The 25,616-nt window shown below is 34.5% G+C and overlaps 2 protein-coding genes across 2 annotated transcripts; both read right to left on the bottom strand.

Moving 5' to 3' along the window:
• Positions 1-13,186: 13,186 nt before the first annotated feature.
• On the bottom strand, positions 13,187-13,636 carry LOC138881642 (uncharacterized). The gene has a single exon (XM_070161885.1). The coding sequence runs from the start codon at positions 13,634-13,636 to the stop codon at positions 13,187-13,189; it is 450 nt and encodes a 149-aa protein (XP_070017986.1).
• A 360-nt stretch (positions 13,637-13,996) lies between these two features.
• On the bottom strand, positions 13,997-14,830 carry LOC138881641 (uncharacterized). Its single transcript, XM_070161884.1, has one exon. The coding sequence runs from the start codon at positions 14,828-14,830 to the stop codon at positions 13,997-13,999; it is 834 nt and encodes a 277-aa protein (XP_070017985.1).
• Positions 14,831-25,616: the final 10,786 nt, after the last annotated feature.

Below are 25,616 nucleotides of genomic sequence, written 5' to 3'. Positions count from 1 at the left end.
ATAGAAGCAGCAGCGACGGGGCTTCGAACAACAGAAGGAACAAACAACGGGGTGGTCGACGCACATTCAGAAGCAACTGGTGGCGACGAAGGACTGTTTTGCCGGAGAAGATGAAGCTCGACCAAACGACGACGAACTAGAGCAACAATGGTGGACGAAGAAGATGAAGTGCTTGGGCAACAGCTGTTTGGACGATGAGGGTGTGTCGAAGAAGAAGGTAAAGGGCAGCCATGGATGCTTGGTTGGAGCTTTGGAGGAAGAAGAAGAAGATAGGAGAGGGGGGCAGATGGTTTAGATTTTTAGGGTTTTTTTTTTTGTTTTATTGTTTGTAAGATAATAGAGGTGTTGGGTTATGGACTGGGTCGACCCAGTTCGAAATGGACTGGGTCGTAGGGAAGATTGGGCCATTTTTTGGGCCTGTGGCTTGAAATCGAAGAAGAGGCCCAATTCCGACTTTCTTTATATTTTCGCTCTCTTTTCTTCTTTTATTTCTTCTAAAACTAATCTATAAAATATTTAAACTATTATTAAGAATTAAATTAAGTTATAAAAGCGCAAATTAACTCCCAATAACAATTAACGCACAATTAAGTAATAATAAAGCATAAAATTGTATATTTGGACATTAAATGCTAAAAATGCAAACGATGCCTATTTTTGTAATTTTTAATTTTTGTAAAACAAATTTAATTACTAACAATTTTAGAATTAAATCCTACATGCAAAATGCGACATATTTTTGTATTTTTTATTAATTTAGCAAATAAACACGCACAGACAAATACAAATAATTATTCAAAATATCACAAAATATCACAAAATTGCACACCAAAGAAAAATCATTTTATTTTTGGATTTTTTGAGAGTAATTCTCATATTGGGCAAAAATCACGTGCTTACAATATTTCTTTATTTCTTTTTGCTTATATACTTTATTCAATCCTCTAACATTCCATGTTACTATCTTCATATAGGTATGAATGGGCCATCCTCCTCCTGCATCACTTCCCATCTATTCTTACTACTAGCTCCCACACTTATCTGTATTGAAGTTGAAGGATCTGGTGAATTGCTCTCATTTGCTATACTTATTCCCCCATGTTTTGAGTTTCTTGCTGTAGATTTATTCTTCACTGTCTGCCAACCTTCCTCATCCTCCTGTCTTTGTGGTGACAAATCTTGCTGTGGCTTTTCTATTCCTTTTTGCTTTTCATCCTGTTTTTGAACTTGTATAATAGTTGCTTTGTCATGCTTCTCTTCCACTTGTTCTTTCCTTCGCCAAAACTATTGTGACTTTTGGTCTCTTCCTTTTTGCTTTATTTCTTCCTTCTGTAGTTCTTGGCAGACATGTCCCAATTGTAGACATTTTGTGCAATACTAAGGCATTCAATCGTACCAAACATCTTGCTCAAACTCCCTGCCATTAGGATCTTCTACCATAATCTGTTTTGGAAGTGGCTTAGTCACATCCATTTTCACTAGAATTCGAGCATATGAAATGCGCTCAACTCTAGTAGTACATGCATCTGCATATATAGGTATTCCCAAAGTACTCCCAATTCGACTCAATGAATCATCTTCCTAACAATTAAGAGGTAGTTTAGGCAATTGGATCCAAAGTGGTATAGTTTTCAACACCTCATTAGCAAAGTCAAAAGTCGCAGTCCACACTTTAACCACCATAGGCTTGCTATTCATCATATATGGCCTTGAATAGAGCACATCATCTCTATATTCTATTGTGTCAAATTTAACCATAAAATACCCATCATTATGAAGGTATATTGATGGTTTTGCAGCAAAATTCCACTGAAATGAGACAAATCTTTCAAACGCAGCAATAGTAGGAGTTTCACCCACTACATACACAATCACAGCTATTCTCCATTTCTCAGTAGCTCGCTCCACAACCTCTTTGTCTAATTTAGCTACCTTGACCACATTTTTAATTGTAGGGGCAATATACTGTAAATTCATACCTCAAGTAGCTATTTTATTTTCAGTGAATAGGCTCTTCCATTTCATCTTTGCAGTTGTCTCAACTGGGATCTCCAATTTCCTCTGAGCTCCAGTTTCCCCCATACCTTTCCCTGCTCCATTCCTCTCAGCTTCCTCAATTACAGCAGCAACACTCTTGTTAGGTTCTAATTGAGCTGAATTTGAGCCTTCTATAGTCAACGGTGGTGTTTTTGCTCCTTTTGCTAAATCTGGCCACTGTTCCATTGGTTTTTCTGTTACTGTTTCATTGATTTTCTTAGCTTTCTCATCAGATTTCTCAGCTGGCTCTCTATCTACTTCCTTCGCTGCTAGATCTCTCAGATCCACAGTAGTTGCATGTCGTCGAGGCCGGCCTCGCGGCATTTTCCGGTGAAGTTGGCGCAAGATAGCAAAGTCGCACTATCCTAGCGGCACTGAGATATTTATATATATTATTAACGTTGTCATATGCTTTTTATTAGTTTACTTGAATTTAATATCCACTTTATCACATTCATTTTAATATAATACAAATAAAAAATAAAAATTATTTCAATAGTAACTTTGACTCTATTGCTCATATTCTTAATTATGAATTTTCTTATCATATTAAAAAAAAAAAGTCCCATCTCAAATTCAAATATATCTTATTCTTCTATTTTCTCCATTGGACCACATTTCCAAAAATCATCTTATACTTTCAAACTTAACCTAGCAATACTCAATTCAAATATTAATCGTAAAAACTATAATTGTTGCAATAATATTTTCACTATTATTTTAAGAAATATTTATTTATGTATAAAATATTTATTGTCCGAATTGTCAACATTAATATAACCTCATTATATATATTACTATTTAATTATTTTTTCTGCCATAATTGAATTATACACAAAATTTAATTAAAGATTACTATAGTAATGTATATTGTTCACAAATAAGGTCAGATACAAAGTTTGTACTAAATAAAAAATTATTATTCCAACTTAAAATTATTGTGTAAGATAAAAAATAAGAATTTAATTAATTCTTTCTCAAAAAAAGATACCTACCATAACTGAATTATATACAAAATTTTAATTAAAGATACCTACAGTAATGTATACTACACCCAAATAAGGTCAGATACAAAGTTTGTACTAAATAAAGAATTACTATTTCAACTTAAAATTAATGTGTAGGATACAAAACGAAAATTTAATTGATTCTTTCTCAAAAAAGGATACCTACCATAACAGAATTATGCATAAAATTTTAATTAAAGATACCTACAGTAATGTATATTGTACCAAAATAAGGTCTGTTACAAAGCTTGATCAATTAATTAAAATTCGTCCCTACCATAATTTATTTCGTCCCTACCATAATTATACAAAAAAAATGTTAACTAAATTATACTACTAATAGAGATTTGTATCGTAATTAAAAAATAATTCTTATTGAACTACTACTTCCATTAATTATGTTTCCATTAATAATTCAAATTTTTATTGTTGTCTTAAAATTTTTAAGTGGCTTTTTTTTAGCTTGTCACTTAGCTTAACGTCATGCTTCACTACTCTCCTTTTAATATAATATAATATAAATTTGCATACTTAAAAAAATCAAGCATATGAGGTTTTGAAATATTTTCTCAATCTCAAAGTGGAAACAAACGGAGTAGATTTGATATCTTTGTTATTTTTGAAATTAGGAGTATTAGTACTACTCACTCCACCTCATCTGGACATATTTATGTGGTTAGGTTTGAGGTAGATTTTAGAAATTTTGTTCAGATTTATATCTATATTAAAAAATTATTAAAAGTATATAAATATTTAGCTCATAATTCAATCCGATAGTTTTGTCATTATTATACATTAATTTAAGATCGTTGTAGACAAAGTTCAAATCTAGAACCTGCGTCTACTCACTTCTTGTTGGTGTTTATAGCTTTAATGAGGAACATTTTATATTTTCAAAATTGAATTAAGTTAACTCGAGAGAAAATGTTATTAAAAGAAAAAACAAAAGAGGGGATGAGGGTAAAGTAGGAAACTAGAAAACGATAAAATCTAACAAAAAAGATCGTTGTAACAAAATCTAACAAAATTGATAAAATAATGACGAAACAATCCGATAGTTTCGTCATTATTATACATTAATTTAAGATCGTTGTAGGCAAAGTTCAAATCTAGAACCTGCGTCTACTCATTTCTTGTTGGTGTTTATAGCTTTAACGAGGAACATTTTATATTTTCAAAATTGAATTAAGTTAACTCGAGAGAAAATGTAATTAAAAAAAAAAAAACAAGAGAGGGGATAAGGGTAAAGTAGGAAACTAGAAAACGATAGAATCTAACAAAAAAGTTTGAGAAAGAGTGTATCTGAAAAGTGACTTTGAGAGACCAGCTAGTTCAACTTTGTTTTTTGTTTTTTTAATTATCTATTTCAAGTGTTGTACTTAAAAAGTTGATATAATTCCATACCCAGAGACACTGCACACGAGAAGGGCAGTTACAAAAAAGCTAAATTCACTGGCGAATTTTATTCCATAGCATCGCTACTATATTTGATTTTTGTATTTGTTGTTAGGTTGTCCAAACATAGGAGAAAAATTCCTTTACTTGTCCTCATGCCCTGTTATTAGTTGTTAAAAAGATAACTTTAAACGATTTTTTGAAATTAAAATTATATATAAATTAATATGCATTTAAAATTAAAGCTTTCTTACTGAAAAAATACAGTGTAAGTACTGTATTACAAGCAGTACATATCAAATTGATCTCATCTTTCATGCTTTCCTGATCTGACAAGCAAATTCGTAATCTTGTAGAATCAATGAATCCAAGAAAATTAATCCATAAATTCTCGATAATAAACCATCTCAAGTCCATTTTTTCTTTTTTGGTAAGTAAATTTTTCATTTCACAAACCAAATATAACATTACAGCACATCTTTGCTAGGAACTTGGACATCATGCCCCAAGTCCTATATTCATCAGATAACTCTTCCTTGTAAGACAGTTTGTTATTGGCAAGTTGGAAGTGGGACGTTTCTTTCTCGTACCGTGCCTGTTAGCCTCAGAACTGATCATTATGAAATAGCGCATAACAGGTACGAGATTGACTCAACAGGCACGAGATTGACTCAACATGCACGAGATTGACTCAATAGGCACGAGATCCTAAAGTTAATTATTTTTTAACAGAAAAATCAAATTTATTTGAATTTTAAATTCAAAATTCGAATAGATAGTCGTGTCTGTTTGTGAAACAAGACATCTTTTCTGAAAGGGTCTGTTGGTTGCCTATAAATACATAAGAATTCCAACGAAATGATATAGAAAATCACAAGTGTTATTGCAGGCTTTGTTGTATCCTGAAGAGAATCGTTTTGTATTTTCCCTAAATTAGTATACAGGCGATAACTCTTTAAGGACATTCGATTTTCACGCCTCAAAGCCAATTTTGTTTATTATAAAATAACAATCTTAAAGAGTTATTCTGCTATGGAGAAATTGATGTCTGTTGTTGAGAATCCGAAGGAGTTCATCAAACTTGATCGCTTTGATGGAACGAACTTTACCCGTTGGAGAGACAAGATGATATTCTTGTTGTCCGCTCTCAATATCTACTATGTCCTTGATTCTGCCTTGCCTCCGATGCCTGAGCCCATAGCAGAAGATTCTGACGTAGTCAAGGAAGAAAGGAAGAAACGAGAACATGATGAACTGTTGTGTCGCGGCCATATTCTGAATACTTTGACAGATCGACTCTATGATCTTTACTGCAATCTGAAGTCACCAAGAGAGATTTGGACTGCTCTACAAACTGCATACCAGAATGAAAAACGAGGTATTGACAAATTCCTGGCTCTGCAGTACTTTGAATTTAAAATATTTGATACTAGGCCTATAATGGATCAGATTCATGAACTGCAAATCTTAGTATCAAAACTAAGTGATCTTGAAGTTAAAATTCCTGATGCACTTCAAATAGGTGCTATTCTTTCGAAATTGCCTTCCTCTTGGAATGACTATAGAAAGAAAATCCTACATTATATGGATAAAATTGAACAATTTCGTACTCACATTCAAATTGAAAGTGAGACTCGTGCTCGTGATGCTATTAGTCAGCCTTCGAGTTCGGCAGTCAATTTTATCAGTCAGAATGATTCAGGAAGTGGGAACAAACATCTGAAAGTTTCCAAAAAGTCTTCTTTTAAAAAGAGAAAGAACTTTAGTCGTCATCATTGTGGAAAGAAAGGCCATATGATTCGGGACTGCAGATATAGAAAGGCAGGAATAAATTTCAATGCAGGCAATACCGAAAAGTCTAGAAAGATTAAAAAATCTAAAAATTCTGAAAAGGCAAACGTAGTGGAAAATTCTGCCCAAGGACTGGTTGCCATGGTTTCAGCAATGCAAATTGGTATGGTCACAGAGTTGAATGTGGCTACCGCTGCTACAAATACTCAAGACTGGTGGCTAGATTCGGGTGCTACTATTCATGTCTGTTATGACAAGAAGATGTTCAAGACATATGCAGAAGTGCAGGATTCTGAACAAGTCTTGATGGGAAACCATGTTGCGGCAGATGTTGCTGGAAAAGGAAGTATTGAGATTAACTTCACATCTGGCCAGAAGTTGACGTTACTGAATGTGTATCATGTTCCTGATATGAAGAAAAACTTAATGTCCGCTGCTTTGCTGTCAAAGAAAGGCTTCAAGATAGTTATTGAGTCTGATCATGTAATAGTGTCTAAGAATGGAGTTTTTGTTGGAAAAGGCTATAACTGTAACGGCATGTTCAAATTGAGTATTAATGAAATAAATTATGTTTCTGCTTACATCGTTGAGTCTGATTCTTGTTTATGGCATGCTAGACTAGGACATTTAAATTTTGGCTCCTTGAATTATATGTCCAAAAATGGTTATATCTCATGTAAAACTCAACATATAAAATGTGAAATTTGCATACAAGCAAAGATGACTAAGAAACCATTTCGTAAAGTTGAAAAATCCACAGAACTATTAGATTTAATACATTCAGACTTGTGTGAATTAAATGGAGAATTAACTAGAGGAGGCAAAAGATATTTTATTACTTTTATAGATGACTTCTCTAGATTTACATATGTTTACCTACTTAGAACTAAGGACGAAGCTTTTCAAAAGTTTAAAGAATACAAGTCTGTTGTGGAAAATCAAAGGAGTAGGAAAATTAAAATTATTCGAAGTGATAGAGGCGGAGAATATTTTCCTAACGAATTTAATAAGTTCTGTGAAGAGCATGGCCTAATACATCAAATGAGTGCCCCTTATACTCCTCAACAAAATGGGTTAGCGGAAAGAAAAAATAGAACTTTGGTGGATATGGTTAATGCTATGTTACTTAATGCACATCTGCCACATAATTTATGGGGTGAAGCACTACTAACTGCATGTTATATTTTAAATAGAGTACCTTCAAAAAGTATGCATATTTCGCCTTATGAGCTTTGGAATGGTAGAAAACCAAATTTAAATTATTTTAAAGTGTGGGGGTGTATATCCTATTATAGAGTACCTGACCATCAAAGAACAAAATTGGGTCCTAGAGGAATTAAAAGTATTTTTGTAGGATATGCACAACACTCCAAAGCTTATAGACTGCTAGATCTAGAATCTAATGTCATTATAGAATCTATACATGTTGAATTTATTGAAAATAGATTTATAAATGACAATGTTGATGAAATGACTGAAATAAATGGAAAACGTATTGATGCTAATAAATTGTCGCTTTCTGAAATTATTAAAACTAAGGAAAGAAGTGATGATATGCAGATAGAACCAAGGAAAAGCCAAAGAATAAGAAAAGAAAAACATCTTGGTTCTGATTTTATTTCTTCACAATCTATAGTATTTCTTGTTGAAGGAGATAGGACAAACGTTTGTAATCAAATTCCAATTGTATTAAATGTTGAAGAAGACCCAAAGACGTTTCAAGAAGCAATGTCTTCTAGAGACGCTGCTTTTTGGAAAGAGGCCATTAATGATGAAATGGACTCAATTATATCCAACAACACTTGGGTTTTGGTTGATCTTCCTCTTGGATCAAAACCTATAGGTTGTAAGTGGGTCTTTAGGAGAAAGTACAATACAGATGGTTCTGTCCAAACCTTCAAAGCAAGATTAGTTGCAAAAGGTTTCACTCAAAAGGAAGGCATAGACTATTTTGATACATATGCTCCTGTTGCAAGAATAACATCCATTAGAGTCCTTTTATCCTTGGCCTCTATCTATGATCTTTACGTACATCAAATGGATGTTAAAACAGCCTTTTTAAATGGGAACCTTAGTGAAGAAATATATATGCAACAACCTGAAGGTTTTGTTCTTCCGGGAAACGAGAAGAAAGTTTGTAAATTGATAAAGTCTCTTTATGGTCTTAAACAAGCGCCTAAACAGTGGCATGAAAGATTTGATAGTGTAATACTATCAACCGGATTCGTACATAATAATGCAGACAAGTGCATTTACTCTAAATTTACAAAAGAATATGGAGTAATAATTTGTTTATATGTCGATGACATGCTGATTTTTGGTACGAATCTACAAGGAATTACCGAGACCAAGAAGTATCTAACCTCAGTTTTTAAAATGAAGGATTTAAATGAAGTTGATACTATTTTGGGAATCAAGGTCAAAAGAGATAACAAGCAAGTGACTTTGTCACAAGCACATTATATAGATAAAATCCTTACTAAATTCAGTCATTTAGGAATAAAGGGGTATAATACTCCTTATGATTCTAGTGTTAAGCTAACTGCAAATACTGGAAGAGCAGTAGCACAGTTGGAGTATGCAAGTGCGATAGGTAGTATGATGTATGCAATGCATTGCACTAGACCCGACATTGCATTTGCTGTTTGTAAACTTTCAAGGTTTACCAGTAATCCAGGTAATGATCATTGGAAAGCAATAAGTAGAGTACTTGGATATTTAAAATATACAAAGCACTTAGGCATTTGCTATAATGGTTTTCCTAATGTATTAGAGGGATATTCTGATGCAAGTTGGATTACAAGTGTTAATGATAATAAATCCACATCAGGATGGATATTTACTCTAGGCGGTGGAGCCATTAGTTGGGCATCCAAGAAACAAACATGTATTTCCCATTCTACTATGGAATCTGAATTTATTGCATTAGCAGCTGCTGGAAAAGAAGCAGAATGGCTGAGGAATATGTTACTTGATATAAAGTTGTGGCCACAACCTATGCCAGCCATTTCCATATTCTGTGATAGTGAGACTACAATGTGTGTTGCTCACAATAAATAATGGTAAATCGAGACATATAAGCTTGAGACATGCTTATATCAGAGAATTAATTACAAATGGAGCTATAGCTATAATATATGTGAGATCAAATAAGAATTTGGCTGATCCACTTACGAAGCCATTAGGTAGAGATGTAGTACAACAAACTTGTGGAGGGATGGGGCTGAGACCCTTAAATTAAATACAAGGAATAGGAACCCCACTTTGAGTTAGTATACACTCTAACAATATAAGTTCAATGGGTAATAACAAGTTACTTGTATTGTTTAAGCACTGATCTCCTCTTTAGGAGCCCTAATTCTATTGTACTACTTACTGTTATATGAGGAGTTAAGGAGTTGTTAAATGCTTGTTATAACAGGGGCATAAAGACAAACTCCAAAGTGCATACTGTTACATGAAGAGGTTGATTAATCTTAATGGAATTATTAATGTCTGGAGTAACAGGGACATAGTAACTAATTCCACCTATATGAATATTGAAGTGGTGCCGCTTCTAGTAAGATTTAAAGGGTTGATCTTGTAAATATTCATGAATTCAGGATGAGCACATGGCCGTAAACGTGCTAAAGCGAATACTGGATTTTCTAAGCTACTTGATAACACCGTGTATGTGGTACTTTCGGTTTTGGCACAAGGATTTGTGGTTCAAATCTTAAGATACCATTAACTTCGTCAAAACTTTAATATACTTACACTAAAGGAAAGTTCAAATCTGTAAAAGATACTTTCAATTATTCACAAGTGTTATGAAGTGAAATAACAAACTAGTGGGGGATTGTAAGATAGTTTGTTATTGGCAAGTTGGAAGTGGGACGTTTCTTTCTCGTACCATGCCTGTTAGCCTCGGAACTGATCATTATGAATAGCGCATAACAGGCACGAGATTGACTCAACAGGCACGAGATTGACTCAACATGCACGAGATTGACTCAACAGACACGAGATTGATTCAACATGCACGAGATTGACTCAACAAACACGAGATTGACTCAACAAGCACGAGATCCTAAAGTTAATTATTTTTTAACAGAAAAATCAAATTTATTTGAATTTTAGATTCAAAATTCGAATAAATAGTCGTGTCTGTTTGTGAAACAAGACATTTTTTCTGAAAGGGTCTGTTGGTTGCCTATAAATACATAAGAATTCCAACGAAATGATATAAAAAATCACAAGTGTTATCGCAGGCTTTGTTGTATCCTGAAGAGAATCGTTTTGTATTTTCCCTAAATTAGTATACAGGCGATAACTCTTTAAGGACAGTCGGTTTTCACGCCTCAAAGCCAATTTTGTTTATTATAAAATAACATACCTACTCTACCATTGAGTTCTAGAATGAATACAAATTAGGCTATCCTCAATCTCTAGGGTACCGCTTCATAGCTGTCAGTTTCCCAGTTAACTTCTTATTCAGATTTCCTCGACTATAGACTTCATGTGCTATCAGACGTATAATGTTCTCCTTCTGGATTTACCTTGGAATATCCTCAAATTTCTTTCCATCCATATATGATAAATGCACGCGAACATGCACAGTCTATACATATTTGCCATTGCTGAATGACCATTTACATGAACCTCTGTTCATTGAACTTCTTCAGACCATCCTTGAGTCCTCCTTGTGATTCCCTGTCATTCCAATAATCTCTCCCACATTTGTGGTGTCATTGCACATTTAAAGAACAAATGATCAACTGTTTCCGGCTCTCTTGCACGTAGTGGATATGTCAAATCTTCAATCTGACTCCATTTGTCTGTTCTATCCATTATTTGCAATCTCCCTTATAAGTTGAGATACAATATAAACACCCATCTAGGAGCCCCATAGTTGTTACATATCAGTCTTCTCCAAGAGCATTTAGGGTACTCTCCTCGAATCTCCCTGTACATTTTTTGGATAGAGAAGTTCCTTATTTGTCCAAATTCCCTCTCTTGTAAGCCCACTTCTTCTAGGTATTTTGTTGCTTTTAAGATCTTCTGTACAATACAGGATGCTTGCTTAGGTTGATTCTTCCACAACGTGGTTCTTCTCCCATAGCAACAATGTATCCACTTCATCCATAGCTTATCCTTTTTGGTACATACATTCCAAAGCAGTTTGCATATAGCAACCTTATTCCAAGCTTGAATATCCATTATATTTAGTCCCCCATAAACTTTTGAAATGCAGAGTTTTTCCCACGCAATTAGTGCCCTTTTCGAAACATCCACTCCTTCTGTCCATAAAAATCTTTTACAGACACTTTCGATAATTTGAATCAGCTTCTTTGGTAGAGTAAAAATTTGGGACCAAAATGTCTGTATTCAAAAGAGGACACTCTTGATTAGCTGTAGTCTCCCCTTTAAGGAATCCTAGTTGGTCAAGTATTTCAAGTTGTAGTTGTTGGTTAACTCTACCAAAATACACACTGCTTTTATCCACATTTGCCTCCAGGCCTGAAACTCTTGAGAACAGCTTAAAACAAGTATACAAAACTTTCACTGAAGCCATATCACCTCGACAAAATAGTAGAAGGTTATCTGCAAACCCAAGTTGTACTATGTTCAACTTTGCACATTTAGGGTGAAATCTGAACTCCTTATCCTTATTATCCTTCACTCCATTTAGAACTCTTGTGAAATATTCCATGGCTAGTACAAATAGGAAAGGGGATATAGGTCTCCCTGTTTGAACCCTTTCTTTGCTGGGAATGGATTAATAGGATTACCATTTATGAGAATGGAATAGGATACTGTTATGACACACTTCATGACCCATTGAATGAATATCTATGGAAAATTCAGTTGCATTAGAATCTATTCTAGAAAGCACCACTCCACAGAATCATATGCCTTCCTCATATCAATCTTCATACATCATCTAGGTGAGATAGACTTCCCGTTGTACCCTTTAACTAGTTCATGACTAAGTATGGTATTGTCTGATATTACCCTGCTAGGAACAAATGCTGTCTGACTATCATCTACTAGATAATCTATTACCTCTTATAGTCAGCTAGTGATAATTTTGGATATAATCTTATATATGGTGGTGCAACGGGATATTGGTCTGAACTCAGCTATTTTGGAAGGAATTTACACCTTTGGTATCAAAGTCATTGTGGTGAAATTAATTGGCTTATATATCTCAGATGTTCTCAAAAACTCTTGGACGTCCTCAATTAGTTCATCCCCTATAATTTCCCATGTCTTCTTAAAAAACACTGCATTATAACCATCACACCCTGGGCTTTGGAATCTTTTATACTTTGTAAAGCCTAATAGACTTGTTCTTTAGACACATGAGCAATTAGCTTCAATTGTTGGTTTCTTGTCATCACATTTCCTCTCTTCATTACATCAGGTTCAATAGCTGGAATTTCCTCTATTGTTGATCCCAGAAGCTGCTTATAAAATTGAATGATTTCCTGTTGCACCTCCTCCTGATTTTGGGTATATGTCCATATCTGAGTGAGCAATCTAGTGATCTTCTTTTGAGCATTTCTATTCTTGATACTTGCATGGAAGAAAGCAGAATTTAAATCACCTAGCTTTAACCATTGAATTCTTGACTTCTGCTTGAGAATGTTTTCCTCTACCATAACCCATTTTTCCAGCTTCTCTTTCAGACATTTTTCAATGCTCTTCAATTACTCTGAGTGATTAGGAGTTCTCACTTACATTCACTTGTTGTAGCTTCTCTCGGGTAGCTTGGATCATTTCAGGAATTTTACTATACTTTTCAACATTTAACTGCTTCTAGCCTTGTTTCAGCATTTTTAACTTCTTCCAAATACTTTGCATAACAGGGATCTGCATATTTACTTCCCAAGTTTCCTTGGCTAGTCTTTGAAACTCCTTATGATCTGCTAGGATATTGAAAAACTTGAAAGGTTTTGGACATGTTGTTGGTCTTATTCAAAGTATAAACATATAGGAGTATGATCAAAGAAGAGAGGGTCATGCAGTACCACCTCTAACTGTGTCATATCAATCATCCATCTAGCATTTACTAAAGCTCTGTCTATTCTGCTATATACATGATTATTTGTCCACGTGAATTCTCTGCCAACTGCTTTGAGTTCTGTCATTCCTGTGTTTAGCAAAAATTCAGAGAAGTCTCTAGTTTCTGCCTCCATAACAGGGTTACCATTATATCTATCTTCAAAGCTTTGTGTGACATTATAGTATCCCATAGCAATCCAAGGTCCCTCTAACTTATTATGCAACTGTGTAACCTCTACCCACATGGCCTTTCTATGATCAATGGTGTGCAGACCATATACTGCTGACATCCAGAATTCTTTGTGAATTTGGCGGAGGAGAATCTTCCCAGGGATTAACTGTTCAGAACAACTATGCATGGTAAAATCCAGTACCCCAGGATCTCACAAGATCCATATTCTCCCTCTATTACTAGCCACATAATTATCAGTTCACTTCTAATTCATAGATATTTTTTGGATAATTTTCCTGCCATAGGTTGTTTCACCTTGTGCTTAATTATTGCTATCAAAACTACTTTGTTGTCTCTAATATATTGCTTTATTTCTCTTTGTTTATAGACTTTATTCAATCCTCTAACATTCTATGATACTATGTTATAAAAAGATCATCTGTATCCTGCATCACTTCCCACCTATTCATACTACTAGTACCTGAGCTTACTAGTGCAGACATCTGAGAGCTTGAGGGATCAAGAGTGTTGAAACCATTTGATGTGCTCACCCCTGTGTTCGCATATTTTTTGCCCCTTTAGAAATAGATTTATTTTTGACAGTCTTCCAACCTTCTTCTTCTATAGTCATTTCTAGACTTTTTGAGAGACTTTGTTGCTGTATATTTTCATTACCCTTCATCTTCATACCCTGTACTTGGGTGTGTGAAACTGCAACCTTTTGTATGACCTGATCACTTTGTAGTCCCCCTTCCTCATGTCCTATCTTCCTCCAGAATTGTTGAGGCTTCTGGTTTCTCCCCTTTTGTTGTTTTGGCAGAGCTTTTTTCTGTGATTCCTGGCACATATGATCTAGTTGCAAGTACTTATTGCAGTACATAGGCATCCAATCATACCAAATTTCCTGTTCAAATTCCCTTCCATTTGGATCCTCCACCATGATCTGTATGGGAAGAGGCCTAGTGACATCTATCTTGACCAAAATTCTGGCATATGATATACGTTCAACCTTTGTGGTGCAAGCATCAACATATATAAGAACTCCCAAAGTACTTCCAATTCTGCTTAGTGAGTCATCCTCCCAGCAATTCAGTGGCAGCTTTGGAAGCTGAATCCATAATGGGATGGTCTTCAGTACTTCGTTAGTAAAGTCAAAATCAGCATTCCACATTTTAACCACATCTGGTTTACTATTCATCGTGTAAGGTCCTGAATAGAGCACAACATCTTTATCTTCCATAACAACAAATTTTACCACAAAATACCCATCATTATGCAGATATATTGTGGGTTTAGCAATAAAATTCCATTGGAATGTGAAAAATCTTTCAAACGCAGCTATAGTAGGAGTTTTGCCCACTACATACACTATTACAGCCATTTTCCATCTCTCAGTAGCTCATTCAACCACCTCTTTGTCTAGTTTAGCCACTTTAACTCCATTCTTAATAGTAGGTGCTATGTATTGTAAATCCATACCTCTGGTAGCCATCTTATTCTCAGCGAAAATGTTCTTCCAATTTGTTGTTACTGCTGGCTGAACTGGTAATTTCAGTTTCCTCTGAGCACCAGATGTTCCCGTTCCCTTTTCACCTCCTGGTTGTTTAGGTCCTTCAATTATGATATTTTCACTCTTGTTCTGCACAGATTATACTGAATTTGAGCTTCCCTAATTATCGGCGGGGTCTTAAGCCCCTTTATAGTTAGGGCTGGTCATTGTTCCATTGGAATTTCCTCTTCTATAACTGTAATTACCTCATCTAATTCCTCTACTAACTGCCTTATTGGTCCTTTCAATGGTAGCTCCTTCGATTCCACACTTATCGCAGGTCTCCGAGGTCGACCTCGCAACATTTTTCGGTGATGATGGCACACAATAGTAGTAGCATTCTATCATACGCCAAGAGCGTCTTTCTATTGTCTACAAGTCCATTTTATAGCTATATAATTATGAATATATTCATTACTAAAGATTGTGGTGGGATAGATAAGAAATTTCAATCCTTAATCAGATGTCTTGAGTTTGAGTATGTAGACGAAAAAATTTATAGTAAAAAGTGCTTCCTCTTTAACGGATATCATGCAGACTAAATTTGAATTAGTCGTGCCCAAAGCGAGTACCTGGCACCAAGTGAGACACTAGTAACTCTCACTAATATAATATGTACCTTTTTTCATTTTTCGTATTGGTTATTTTATTCATGCTCGCAAGATAAGTAAATAAATATATTAGACAAGACATGAGTTTATTATCATTTTGTTTCTAACATCGCTATCAGAAATATCTCTATCTTATTTTATCACCTAATATTTAACTAATCTGCACCTGAAGTTTTTTGCTTTTGGTTTAGGATAACAACATTCTAAAATACTTTTGTACTCACCTTTTAAACTTCATCAATTAAAAACAAAAAGTTCGCCACCAGAAAGTCAAATTTACTCCATCTCACAGAAAATTGAAAATTTTATGTTGAGAAAATACTTTTTTTTACAAATGGACTTAAGTTAACCTTCTTTCCTAAGAGGAGAATAAAGAAGAATTATTCTTATTCCTTTTATATAAATTATATATATAAAAAAATAGTTTACGCATTTTAATGCCTTTCACATCAATTTTTTATAATTATTGTGTCCAACCTAAACTTGTGTGTATCCCGATTAATATTAGGGGTATCTGCAGCTACTTTCTACTAAATTAAATAATTTTGTCTAGCAAAATTTGAATAGATAAAAAGAAATTGACTAATATTTTTACCGCCAGTCACCTTTCAAATAATCTTGTGATGTTATTATTTCTATAGTTTTTGTTGATGGTACTGATATATTGTCTCTTTTCGTCTTCTTGAGTCGAGGGTCTATGGAAAATTACCTTTCTACTCCCTCGGGGTAGAAGTAAGGTCTATGTACAGACTACTCTTCCCATACCCCACTTGTGAAATTTTACTGGGAAGGTGGTGGTAGTGTTTCCCATCCTAATAAACTTTCCCTTAGGGTCTATTTGGAAAGCCACCAGGTAATTGGAATTGGTGTAATTACTAGGGTAGTAATTACATGGCCTAGTAATTACACAGTTGTGTAATTACGATGACCTGTTTGTTTGTCATAGTGTAATTACAAGTTTACTGTTTGGTTGCACTAGTGTAATTACACAGTTAGATAAAATTTTAAATGGAGTAATTATCAAAACTTAAAAGTTAATACAATAAATATATGCCTACAAAATTTTATAAGTATAAATGATATTATATTTGGTATTTAAGATGTATATTTTTCGTGAATATACATTAATTAGTAATCATATATTTATAACTAATATTGTAAAAATAATATATATATATATATATATATATATATATTAAATTAATAATAATTAATTTAGATACTTACAAGAACTAAAAACATACGTTTTATAAAATAACATGGAATTCATATTTGATAAATTAAATTAATATTTATAAATATAATGTCATAACATTATTCAAATGTTTGACAAAATTAATCTATCAATTCTAACTAAAATGAACAACATGCAATATGATCCAATGCTACTAAAGCAAGTAAATTGGAACCATGAATATAATGCAATTTTAAAATACAAAAAAATATTTAACTTATGTCAAATTCCAACATGATAATAGTAAGTTCCACTACAACTTAAGATTAGGAAATATATTAAGTTTATAACCACATTCAACAACGAAATTCCACTTTAATTGCATCACTCATTATCCAAGTTTGTTAATGACTCATTATTTCTAATATTAGGAGGTGCAATTTCAAAAAATAGAATAATAAAATAAATAAAATATAAGCAATTTCATGGGATCACAAGAAGTAAAGATAGAGAAATAAAATATAAATAATGTACAAAGAAAATATATTTTAAAATTTAAAAAAAAATTAAAAATATAAATAAAAAGTTATAAAGAAAAAAATTAAAATTAAAATAAAAGGTAAAGAAACTAAAAATTAACCTTGTAATTACACGGTGTAATTACCACCAATTCTCACCTTCCCTTGAGATTACAAACATACTAAACTGTGTAATTACATCCAATTACAAACACATCCAATTCATAGGTGGCTTTCCAAACAGGCTCTTAAGAAATCTCGTATTATTATAGTTAGAGCGTTACCACTCTATTAAATTAGTCATTAGGAAAGATAAATATTCTTAAAACTTTTGAGTGCCAATAAATTAAAAACTTAGGGGTCGTTTGGTAGGATGCATTGGATAAGCTAATGCATGCATTAACTTTGTGTATTAATAATACATTGTTTGGTAGATATTTTGAACATATGCATTAGTTATGCAAGCATTAGTTATACATCCTATTTGGTATTATCCTATGCATAACTAATGCATAGAAAACAATGGTATTAGCAATGCAATAGATTTTAATGCATGCATTAGCTTAGTTAAAGACAAAATTATCCTTCAAAATTTATGCTTGATTAAAATATGCTAGGTAGTATATTAATGCAAGTTCAAAATAATCCAAATAGTGAGAAATAAATTTATATCCCTAGTAAATAAATAAATACTTAGCATATTTCCTTTTTTATAAATAAATATTTAATTTTATTTTACAATATAGGTAGACAAATAAAATAATTTTTTTAAAACTTTTTCATATAAAATATTTCTCAACATACGTTTCTTTTAAAAAGTTAGAGTGTGGACTAGCTTTGAGGGTATTTTTGTAAACAAACAATTCTTTTAGAAATTGTACAATACTTTAATACATCAAACTAAACAATTGATAAGAAATATGTCAGCATAACTAATACCAGCATAACTAATGCAAGTATAATTAATACCAACATTACTAATACAGCCTATTCAACATTATTCTTATGCACCCTACCAAACGACCCCTTAGTGGTGATGCTAAAGAAAATGTTCGTATCTTTTTTTTTTCTCCTTTCCACCCTTTCTTTTTTGCTTCCTTTTATCTCCTTCGCACGAGAACGAGAATGTTCTACGCAACATCATGAATTAATTCACAGTTTCACACCATATAACAACTTTCGGCAATTAATAAAGAGTAATTCAGCCTGATTAAAGTGGTATCAAGAATAAATGCATGACCTAAAGCCTTAAAAGCAGAACATTAAAGATGAAAAGCTGCTTCCTTATATATCGTTCAATCAAATTATAAACAAATCCTTTGTGCTTAAAACATGAAAATTGAGAAACGTATTCTCAACGTACAAAAACGCAATCCATATCTCTATATACTCCCTCCGTTCACTTTTAATTGTCCACTTTTGAATGTGTATTTCTTTTAAAAAATATAAAGTATATATTTTATAATTTTACATATAATAATGATAGCATTTTAAAAAGTCTTGGAAAATAATTTGGGGAATAAGTAGTTAATGATAAAGGTAAAACAAAGAAAAAACTGTTTTTCTCTTAATTTAGTATAGTAAATAAGTAAAATTTAAAAAAAATATTTTAATATAGTGCGCACTAAAAGTGAACGGATTTTGAGTATATAAAAGGGAAACAAGGAAAAGGTCTAAGCTAATCTTCCATCCTGCTACCTTAGAATTCCAAAATTGAATGATTCAAGTGGAAATATAACGATGAATTATTGGAAGAAGTCATTGAACTATTTTGGATATGCATTATCCTTTAAAATTACGTCTAATAGACTCAATTCAAAGGCCAATAAACTGAAATTAGACGTCATCATTATCTTCTGTCTCCATTCGTGTATTGGCTTATCAATTTATCAACCACAACTAATTATGGGGCCAAACAAATACAATTAACAACTGGATTAGGTAATGAATCGACATTTATCTGAATACGTTACGTATTTAAACAAACCAGGTAGTTATTCAGCTGAGTAATATTTTTTATATTAAGAATAGTAGATATCTCAGTGGAAGTCTCTTTCAAGCATTCACTTAGAAGTTAAGGAAGTAAGGAACCTTCTAAAATATATTACATATTCAACTTTAAGGCATTTCGTTGCACTTTAATCACCCTCGTGAAGAGGCGCACTCCGATACCATTGATGTCCAATAGCTTTTATAGTAATGGCTGGATCTACTACTACCTCGTCCATTGAGTATAACAGAGCAAATGATGGTATAGCAATGAACATAGGGATGATACTAGGAAATATGGTCCGAAGAATCTCGATAGTAGTTCCATGAACAATCCTTTGCGGGATTGGATTTTTTTTATAGTGGAAATGCCATAAAGCGCGACCCAAGATCCATGATACGAAAACCAAAATCAGAATAACGAAGAAAAAGACATCGTGATGTAAGTCTGTTATTCCTTGCATTATAGGTGTTGCTGCGTCTTGAGATCCTAATTGCCAGCGGGCCCCTACTGGTAGTGATACTCCGATCTCATGGATGGCGGGTCTATCACCCCAATTGGTTTAGTTAGGAAATTATTTATATGAGTATGCCCCTATCCCGTAAGCCTTCCATCGTTGCAAGCCCCTTCCATTCGAGGCACGAGTAGGAACATAAAAAAAATGGCTCCGTTCGTGATTCCCAGGTGGGGATCACTTCACTCCAGCGTCTGTAGAGTCTTCTTGCAACTTTCCTTGAAAATCGACTAAGCGCGAACAGAAGCTCGTAATGGTCGACAGTATTCCTGCCATACCAGAATTCCAATTATTTAGAGCTAGAAGCTTCGCCAGAAGCAAGCAAGATGAGGTCGCTCTGCTTCGTAGACAAGGCTCGTTCCGTACTTTACTTACGAGCTCGTGTAGTACTCACCCCTATCTCTAAAGGGGCTTATGCACTCCACTCGCTGTCTACTAAACGAGCGTTAGAGCGAGCGAGCGAAGCCCTCAATTTAGTGGCTTCCCTCACCCTCCTCTTTCATTTCCGCTTAAGCTTCCCCGGTTTGTGGGATTAATTGATTGGATACCCGAGACCCATAATCTTTCCTAGGAACAGCTTCTACGACGATAGGCATAAAGGCATGATTAGTTCCACAAATCTCACTGCACTGACCATAGTAAACTCCTTCTCGTTGTACCGAAATAGAGGTCTGATTTAAACGACCAGGTACAGCATCACATTTGACACCTAAGGAAGGTACAGCCCAACTATGAGGTACATCAGCAGATGTTACAATAAAACGTATATAACTTTTTGCTGGTACAACCACTCTATTGTCGACTTCTAATAAACGTGATTGACCCAATTCTGGATCATCTTCTGGAATCGTATAACTGTCAAAAGTGAGTGACTGTTCATCGGAACTGTTATAGTCCGAATACTCATAAGGTAGGGTCGACGCCCGCCTCCCCCCAAACTGTACTTGCAAGTTTCCCCGCAAAAAGCTCTCCACGCCTACTCTTAGAAAGAACACTATTTTTCTTTAGTTAGGTAGTTCTCCCGACCGTAAGACCCTTTATGAGTAAGGTTAATCGAAGGCCGGGGAAAGTTTATTGGCAAGAGGGAACCATTTCTCACCCAGCCCTACCTACCCTATGTATTCGATTCTTCCCATCCCGATAAAGCGAGTCACCCGTGATTCGATAGTTCCATTTTCCGCTGATGCAGGCCGATTGGGATCCCAGCAGTCAAACCACTGTGTTCGTTCCTCACCCTCCTTCCAATCAAATCTATTCTAAGGTGTCCGGAGGCAGGGGAAAGAAAGGAGGGATTGATCGACCAACTTGAACAGATCCATAACCTGCTTCCATCTGTCCTGAATGAGGGAATTAAGGCGGGTATAGTCGAACTGAACTGCTTGATTCTAAGGTGGGTGATAAGCAGCTGTATCCGTATCAAGCCTACCATCTCTTCTCACGAAAGACTTTCCATCCCGTCTCTGAAAGTTTTGCAATATAAGTGGCCCTGCTTCAAAGCCCCAGAAAACCCCCTTACTCTCTCTCTATAAAAAAAAGCCCTTTCCCCTTTCTTTAATAATATAAGGTAAGCTTTGAAAAGTAACACGCTCCCGACAGGCAATTAATCCATAATATCATCCATCATTGGCATTATTGGAAATAAATCACCCAACTCTTATTCAAAGCCCATCTACACACTCTAGCTGCTTCCTTTTGACTTCTGAAGGCCTAGCGAGTTCCTTTTTTTTTTCAAAGGCGGTCCTTTTCTTTCCTCGGACCGATGACTCGCTTGCTCAGTACTGTTAACTATTGTAGGAGGATGTCGCCCCCTCGGGACTACCAGTAGCTTCGGTTGTTGAATCTCGTGCAAGTTAGGTTGTGGTTGTATTGGCTGCAAGCAGAACGTAGGCGCTTTAGGTGTGTGTTGATCATGCACTCTCGCTTCGTGTAATATCGTATGTATGATAGAGGTAGTGTGGTGATTGACCTCAATGCTAATGGTGATCCCCAAGGTTCAACGAATGAATGAAGCTATGATCGTACCCGGATAGAGATGAATGGTCTTCCTCTGATGTCTCCGCATGGTAACTAAACACTTAGTTAGCGTTAGCTTTTTTTTATTTCGCCAACTCAGCAGATTCCAGTATCCGACCTATCTCTTTCTGCCGATTCCCCGGGTTGTCGGAATTTCTGGTTCGATCAGGACCAGGAGTCCCATTCATTCGTTTATGGGAGCGACTCTCTGTTCCCATTCTCCACCGGATCATCAAGTAATTAGCCAGCTCAATCCATTTTTCCATCCGATGATCTTGGTAGGGCTAACGAGATTTCTTTTGCTTAAGGCTAGGCGTATAGATAGGTTTCTGGATCTCGAGATTAGTTTAATTTCTCTTTCTCCTTCCATTGCTTGACTAGGTTCGCTTTGCAATTTACCCAAAACAAAGGCACTACCAAACTGCACTACATCCCTTTCAATTGGTCTACAACAGGGTCATTGTAGAGAATCCCTGCCCACCACTCTCCCTGTAGGTCGAGCCTCCTTTTCAGTCGCCCTCTACTTGAATGAATTGACATTTGTGGATGCTTGTTCATTCGGGATTCTTCTATCTATATTTAGAACTACTGGATCAACTACTCCGGCTTTTAGCCTTTGCAAGTTCCCAACATCGCTCCGGTTGGAATTAGAGAAACTAAGTTCGTTTCGGTATGAGAAAATAACCAATCCTGAATAAGGGATAAGTCAGGCGTGTACAGACTATGGCATCGTTAAGCCCTTTTAATTAAGTGTGAAATGTGTTGTTTCAAAGTAGCTAAGGGAAGTTTGGTCGGAGACCTGATCTTTGGTCATATAGCCGTGTGAGAAGTCTGGTACTCTATTAAGAAGAAAATTCCCTGATCGTCTGTCATATGCGCTGCCCATATCCTGAGCCTGCTTAGAAGGGACTCAATAACGTTTGAAGGTCGCCCACGGGATGCATTGTACGGTAGTAGTTTATGTTAGCTGCTTATCCAGTGCCTTCTTTACGACTTTCGACAATTAGTCTAGATAAAATATAATTTGTTTTTAGCCCCTGACTAGACACGTCTAGGAGTGTTCAAACCGAACCGGAAAACCGCACCAAACCGAAAAACCAAACCAAACCGATTAAAAAATCCGACTAGGTTTGGTTTGACTTGGTAAAAAAAAATTCGAACCAAACCGACATATAAATATATAAATTTTATTTAGATTTTTAAGACTTTATAGTGAATTTTCTTTTGAAAATATAGAAATATTTGGGATCCTCTCATGTATTAACCTTGAAAGCGTAAATTAACGAAAAATTATTGTTAGACGACTAAGAAAATAACTATCATGTATTACTAAAAAAATTCTCCCATTAGAATATTTTAATAGATCATATATTTGTCAATTTTTTTCCATATTTACTAAATATATATTCACTTATCAAAGTTTTATCTATAATTTTAACAAAATAAGATTGAAATAATATTCATATAACAAAAAAAAACCCGAAAACCCGACAAAATCGAACCAATCCAAACCGATATTATTGATTTGATTTGGTTTTGATAAAAACCGAACCAACCCGATCCATGTACACCCCTAGACACATCTTCTTCTGCTTCAAGGATCAAAAGTATTATTGCTATTAATTAATTTTAAGAGCTAAGCAATATAAGAAAAAAGTTTAGAAAAATTAGGTAGGTTAGTTAAATAAATTCAATGGCTTAGTGCAACATAAAATCAAATGTAGTGCGCGCACGTCAATAGTCAACTAATCCAATAGCAATCTAAGAGCTAAGACAACCTCTCAAGTACTTATACCATGGTGGAGGAAATAAACTCGAAAAATGGGACTCATATAACTCCAAAAAAAAAAAAAATTAATGTAAGAGAATCTTTCATCCTTTAATATATCGTGTAACTCATCGAAGGGAAGGCGCTCCCTATCAAGTTTTTTATTTAGAACTAGAATTTAAAATATCCGATTACAGATAAAGTTAGATCATATCCATTTCACTACCGTCTACAACCCTTCCTCTAGAGAAAAAAGTTACAGTAATATAAGATTTCTCTCCTTAAAATAAAAAAGGAGAAATAAAGTTTCTTTTAAGGCCCATCAAATCTTTTTCTTCCATTTATTCTTCTTTCTTTTTCCATCACTTACTTAGTTTCTAAAAATAACTAAGTATCCAATCACTATTGAAGATGATGGACGAGGTTGCTTCTAAGTATAAACAAGAGAGGGTCCACATGTGTGACAATTTAAACCTATATAATAATACCAAATTGTACCCCACAAACACAAAGTAACCTAAAACATTAATGTGGCCTACTCATTTCAATTTCAGATTGCTGGACCATATAGTAGCACTTTTATTGTCAAATCACAATCATGAACCCATCAAGGCCGGAGGTTATGTGATACATAATTACTCTGATCAAATTACTACTTTGCTTATTCCAAAATACTCCATTGAAATTCCCTACTAGTTAAGTAATCACCTTGTAGATAAATACTCATGGATAATTCAATTGACCAACTTTAAAAAAAATGTCTTGAAAATTCCGAATTGTGCTGGAGTTATGTTTAAATCTGTTTACCATCTCAATTTTGTAATTTTTGACATCGTTTGTGAAATTTTGTGCTGAACTTGGTTTATGTCTCAATTCAAACTTCACTATATTTAGACAGGTAGTACAAAATAAGATAAAAGACTTCCTTTTTTCCTTTTGTGGTTTATTGAAGTTCATCAAGCCCGACTAATATTGATTCGCGCTTATTAGGACTTACGATAAAGTCTTTTTTACAAAAAGTTTTTCCATTCTCAAAATTCAAATCCGAGAGCTCCGGATAAAATTAAAGGAATGCACTATCGTATAACACTCCTTGATGATAGAGAAAACATTTCTAAGGAAGTTATAAATTTTAAAGAAGAACACGTTAGTACCAATATTTATTTTTGTGCATCAGAAATTAAAGAACTAAAACTTGTTAACACTTTTATAAGATTGGGTGGATTTGATCAGAGTACAATTCATTGATTTGGCTTATCCAAGAAAGAAAGGTCCATTTCATTTTATGGGGTTCTGTACCCTCAAAACTCATAAAAAAAGCCAGACTACAGTTGAAAGGGTTGTGTAGATTCCCTTCCCTTCATGCTAAGTCAATCATAGTAATCCTTTTAGGCTTTAGCTTTGAGACATGCATTTGATTCAGCAGAGAGACCCTACTGGATGTGGAGTGTGAGCTGTGTTAGCACATGCATATTTTGGATGCCAAAACAAAACTCAAAAACTAGCCATGTGATGAATTATTAGCAGAGTATTTTTGCATTTACTCTTGTCTTCTTGAAGGAAACACTAATGATATAGTTTGAATTGTGTATCGTATTGCCTAAACATTTTTAATAGTGTTGTCAAATTATTTACTTATGATGTTTTTGACACGTTCACATGTGAAAGTTATGCATTTTTTTTTACGATATAGTAGTTGTTAAATTGTTTGACTACTTACGACAACAACATATTCAGCATAATCTTACGGGTGTGATCTGAGGATGTTTGACTACTAATTACACTAAATTTAAAAGTTTAAACTGGCTACTTAAACCTAAAAAATTTCAAATTCATTGCAAATGAATGGTCTAAATCATGGGCTTTAAGCTGTACGTGTTACTGTGATAGTGAAGGTCGTGACCGCTTCTCACGGCGGTGATGCAGTGGTGGTTGGGGTGGTGGATGGTGAAGGAAGAAAGAAAAAATAGTAAAAAACAATAAGTGGTAAAATCCACGTGCCAAGGCGCAAAAAACAAATCTGGTAATCG

Source organism: Nicotiana sylvestris, chromosome 11 (genome assembly GCF_000393655.2).
Source record: "Nicotiana sylvestris chromosome 11, ASM39365v2, whole genome shotgun sequence".
NCBI classification, from domain to species: Eukaryota; Viridiplantae; Streptophyta; class Magnoliopsida; order Solanales; family Solanaceae; genus Nicotiana; species Nicotiana sylvestris.
This window is presented reverse-complemented; position numbering and strand designations above follow the sequence as displayed.

Bases quoted from the DNA above. Each gene is read 5' to 3' on its own strand.
- LOC138881642 (XM_070161885.1), bottom strand. From the start codon at position 13,636: ATGCATAGTTGTTCTGAACAGTTAATCCCTGGGAAGATTCTCCTCCGC.
- LOC138881641 (XM_070161884.1), bottom strand. From the start codon at position 14,830: ATGGCTGTAATAGTGTATGTAGTGGGCAAAACTCCTACTATAGCTGCG.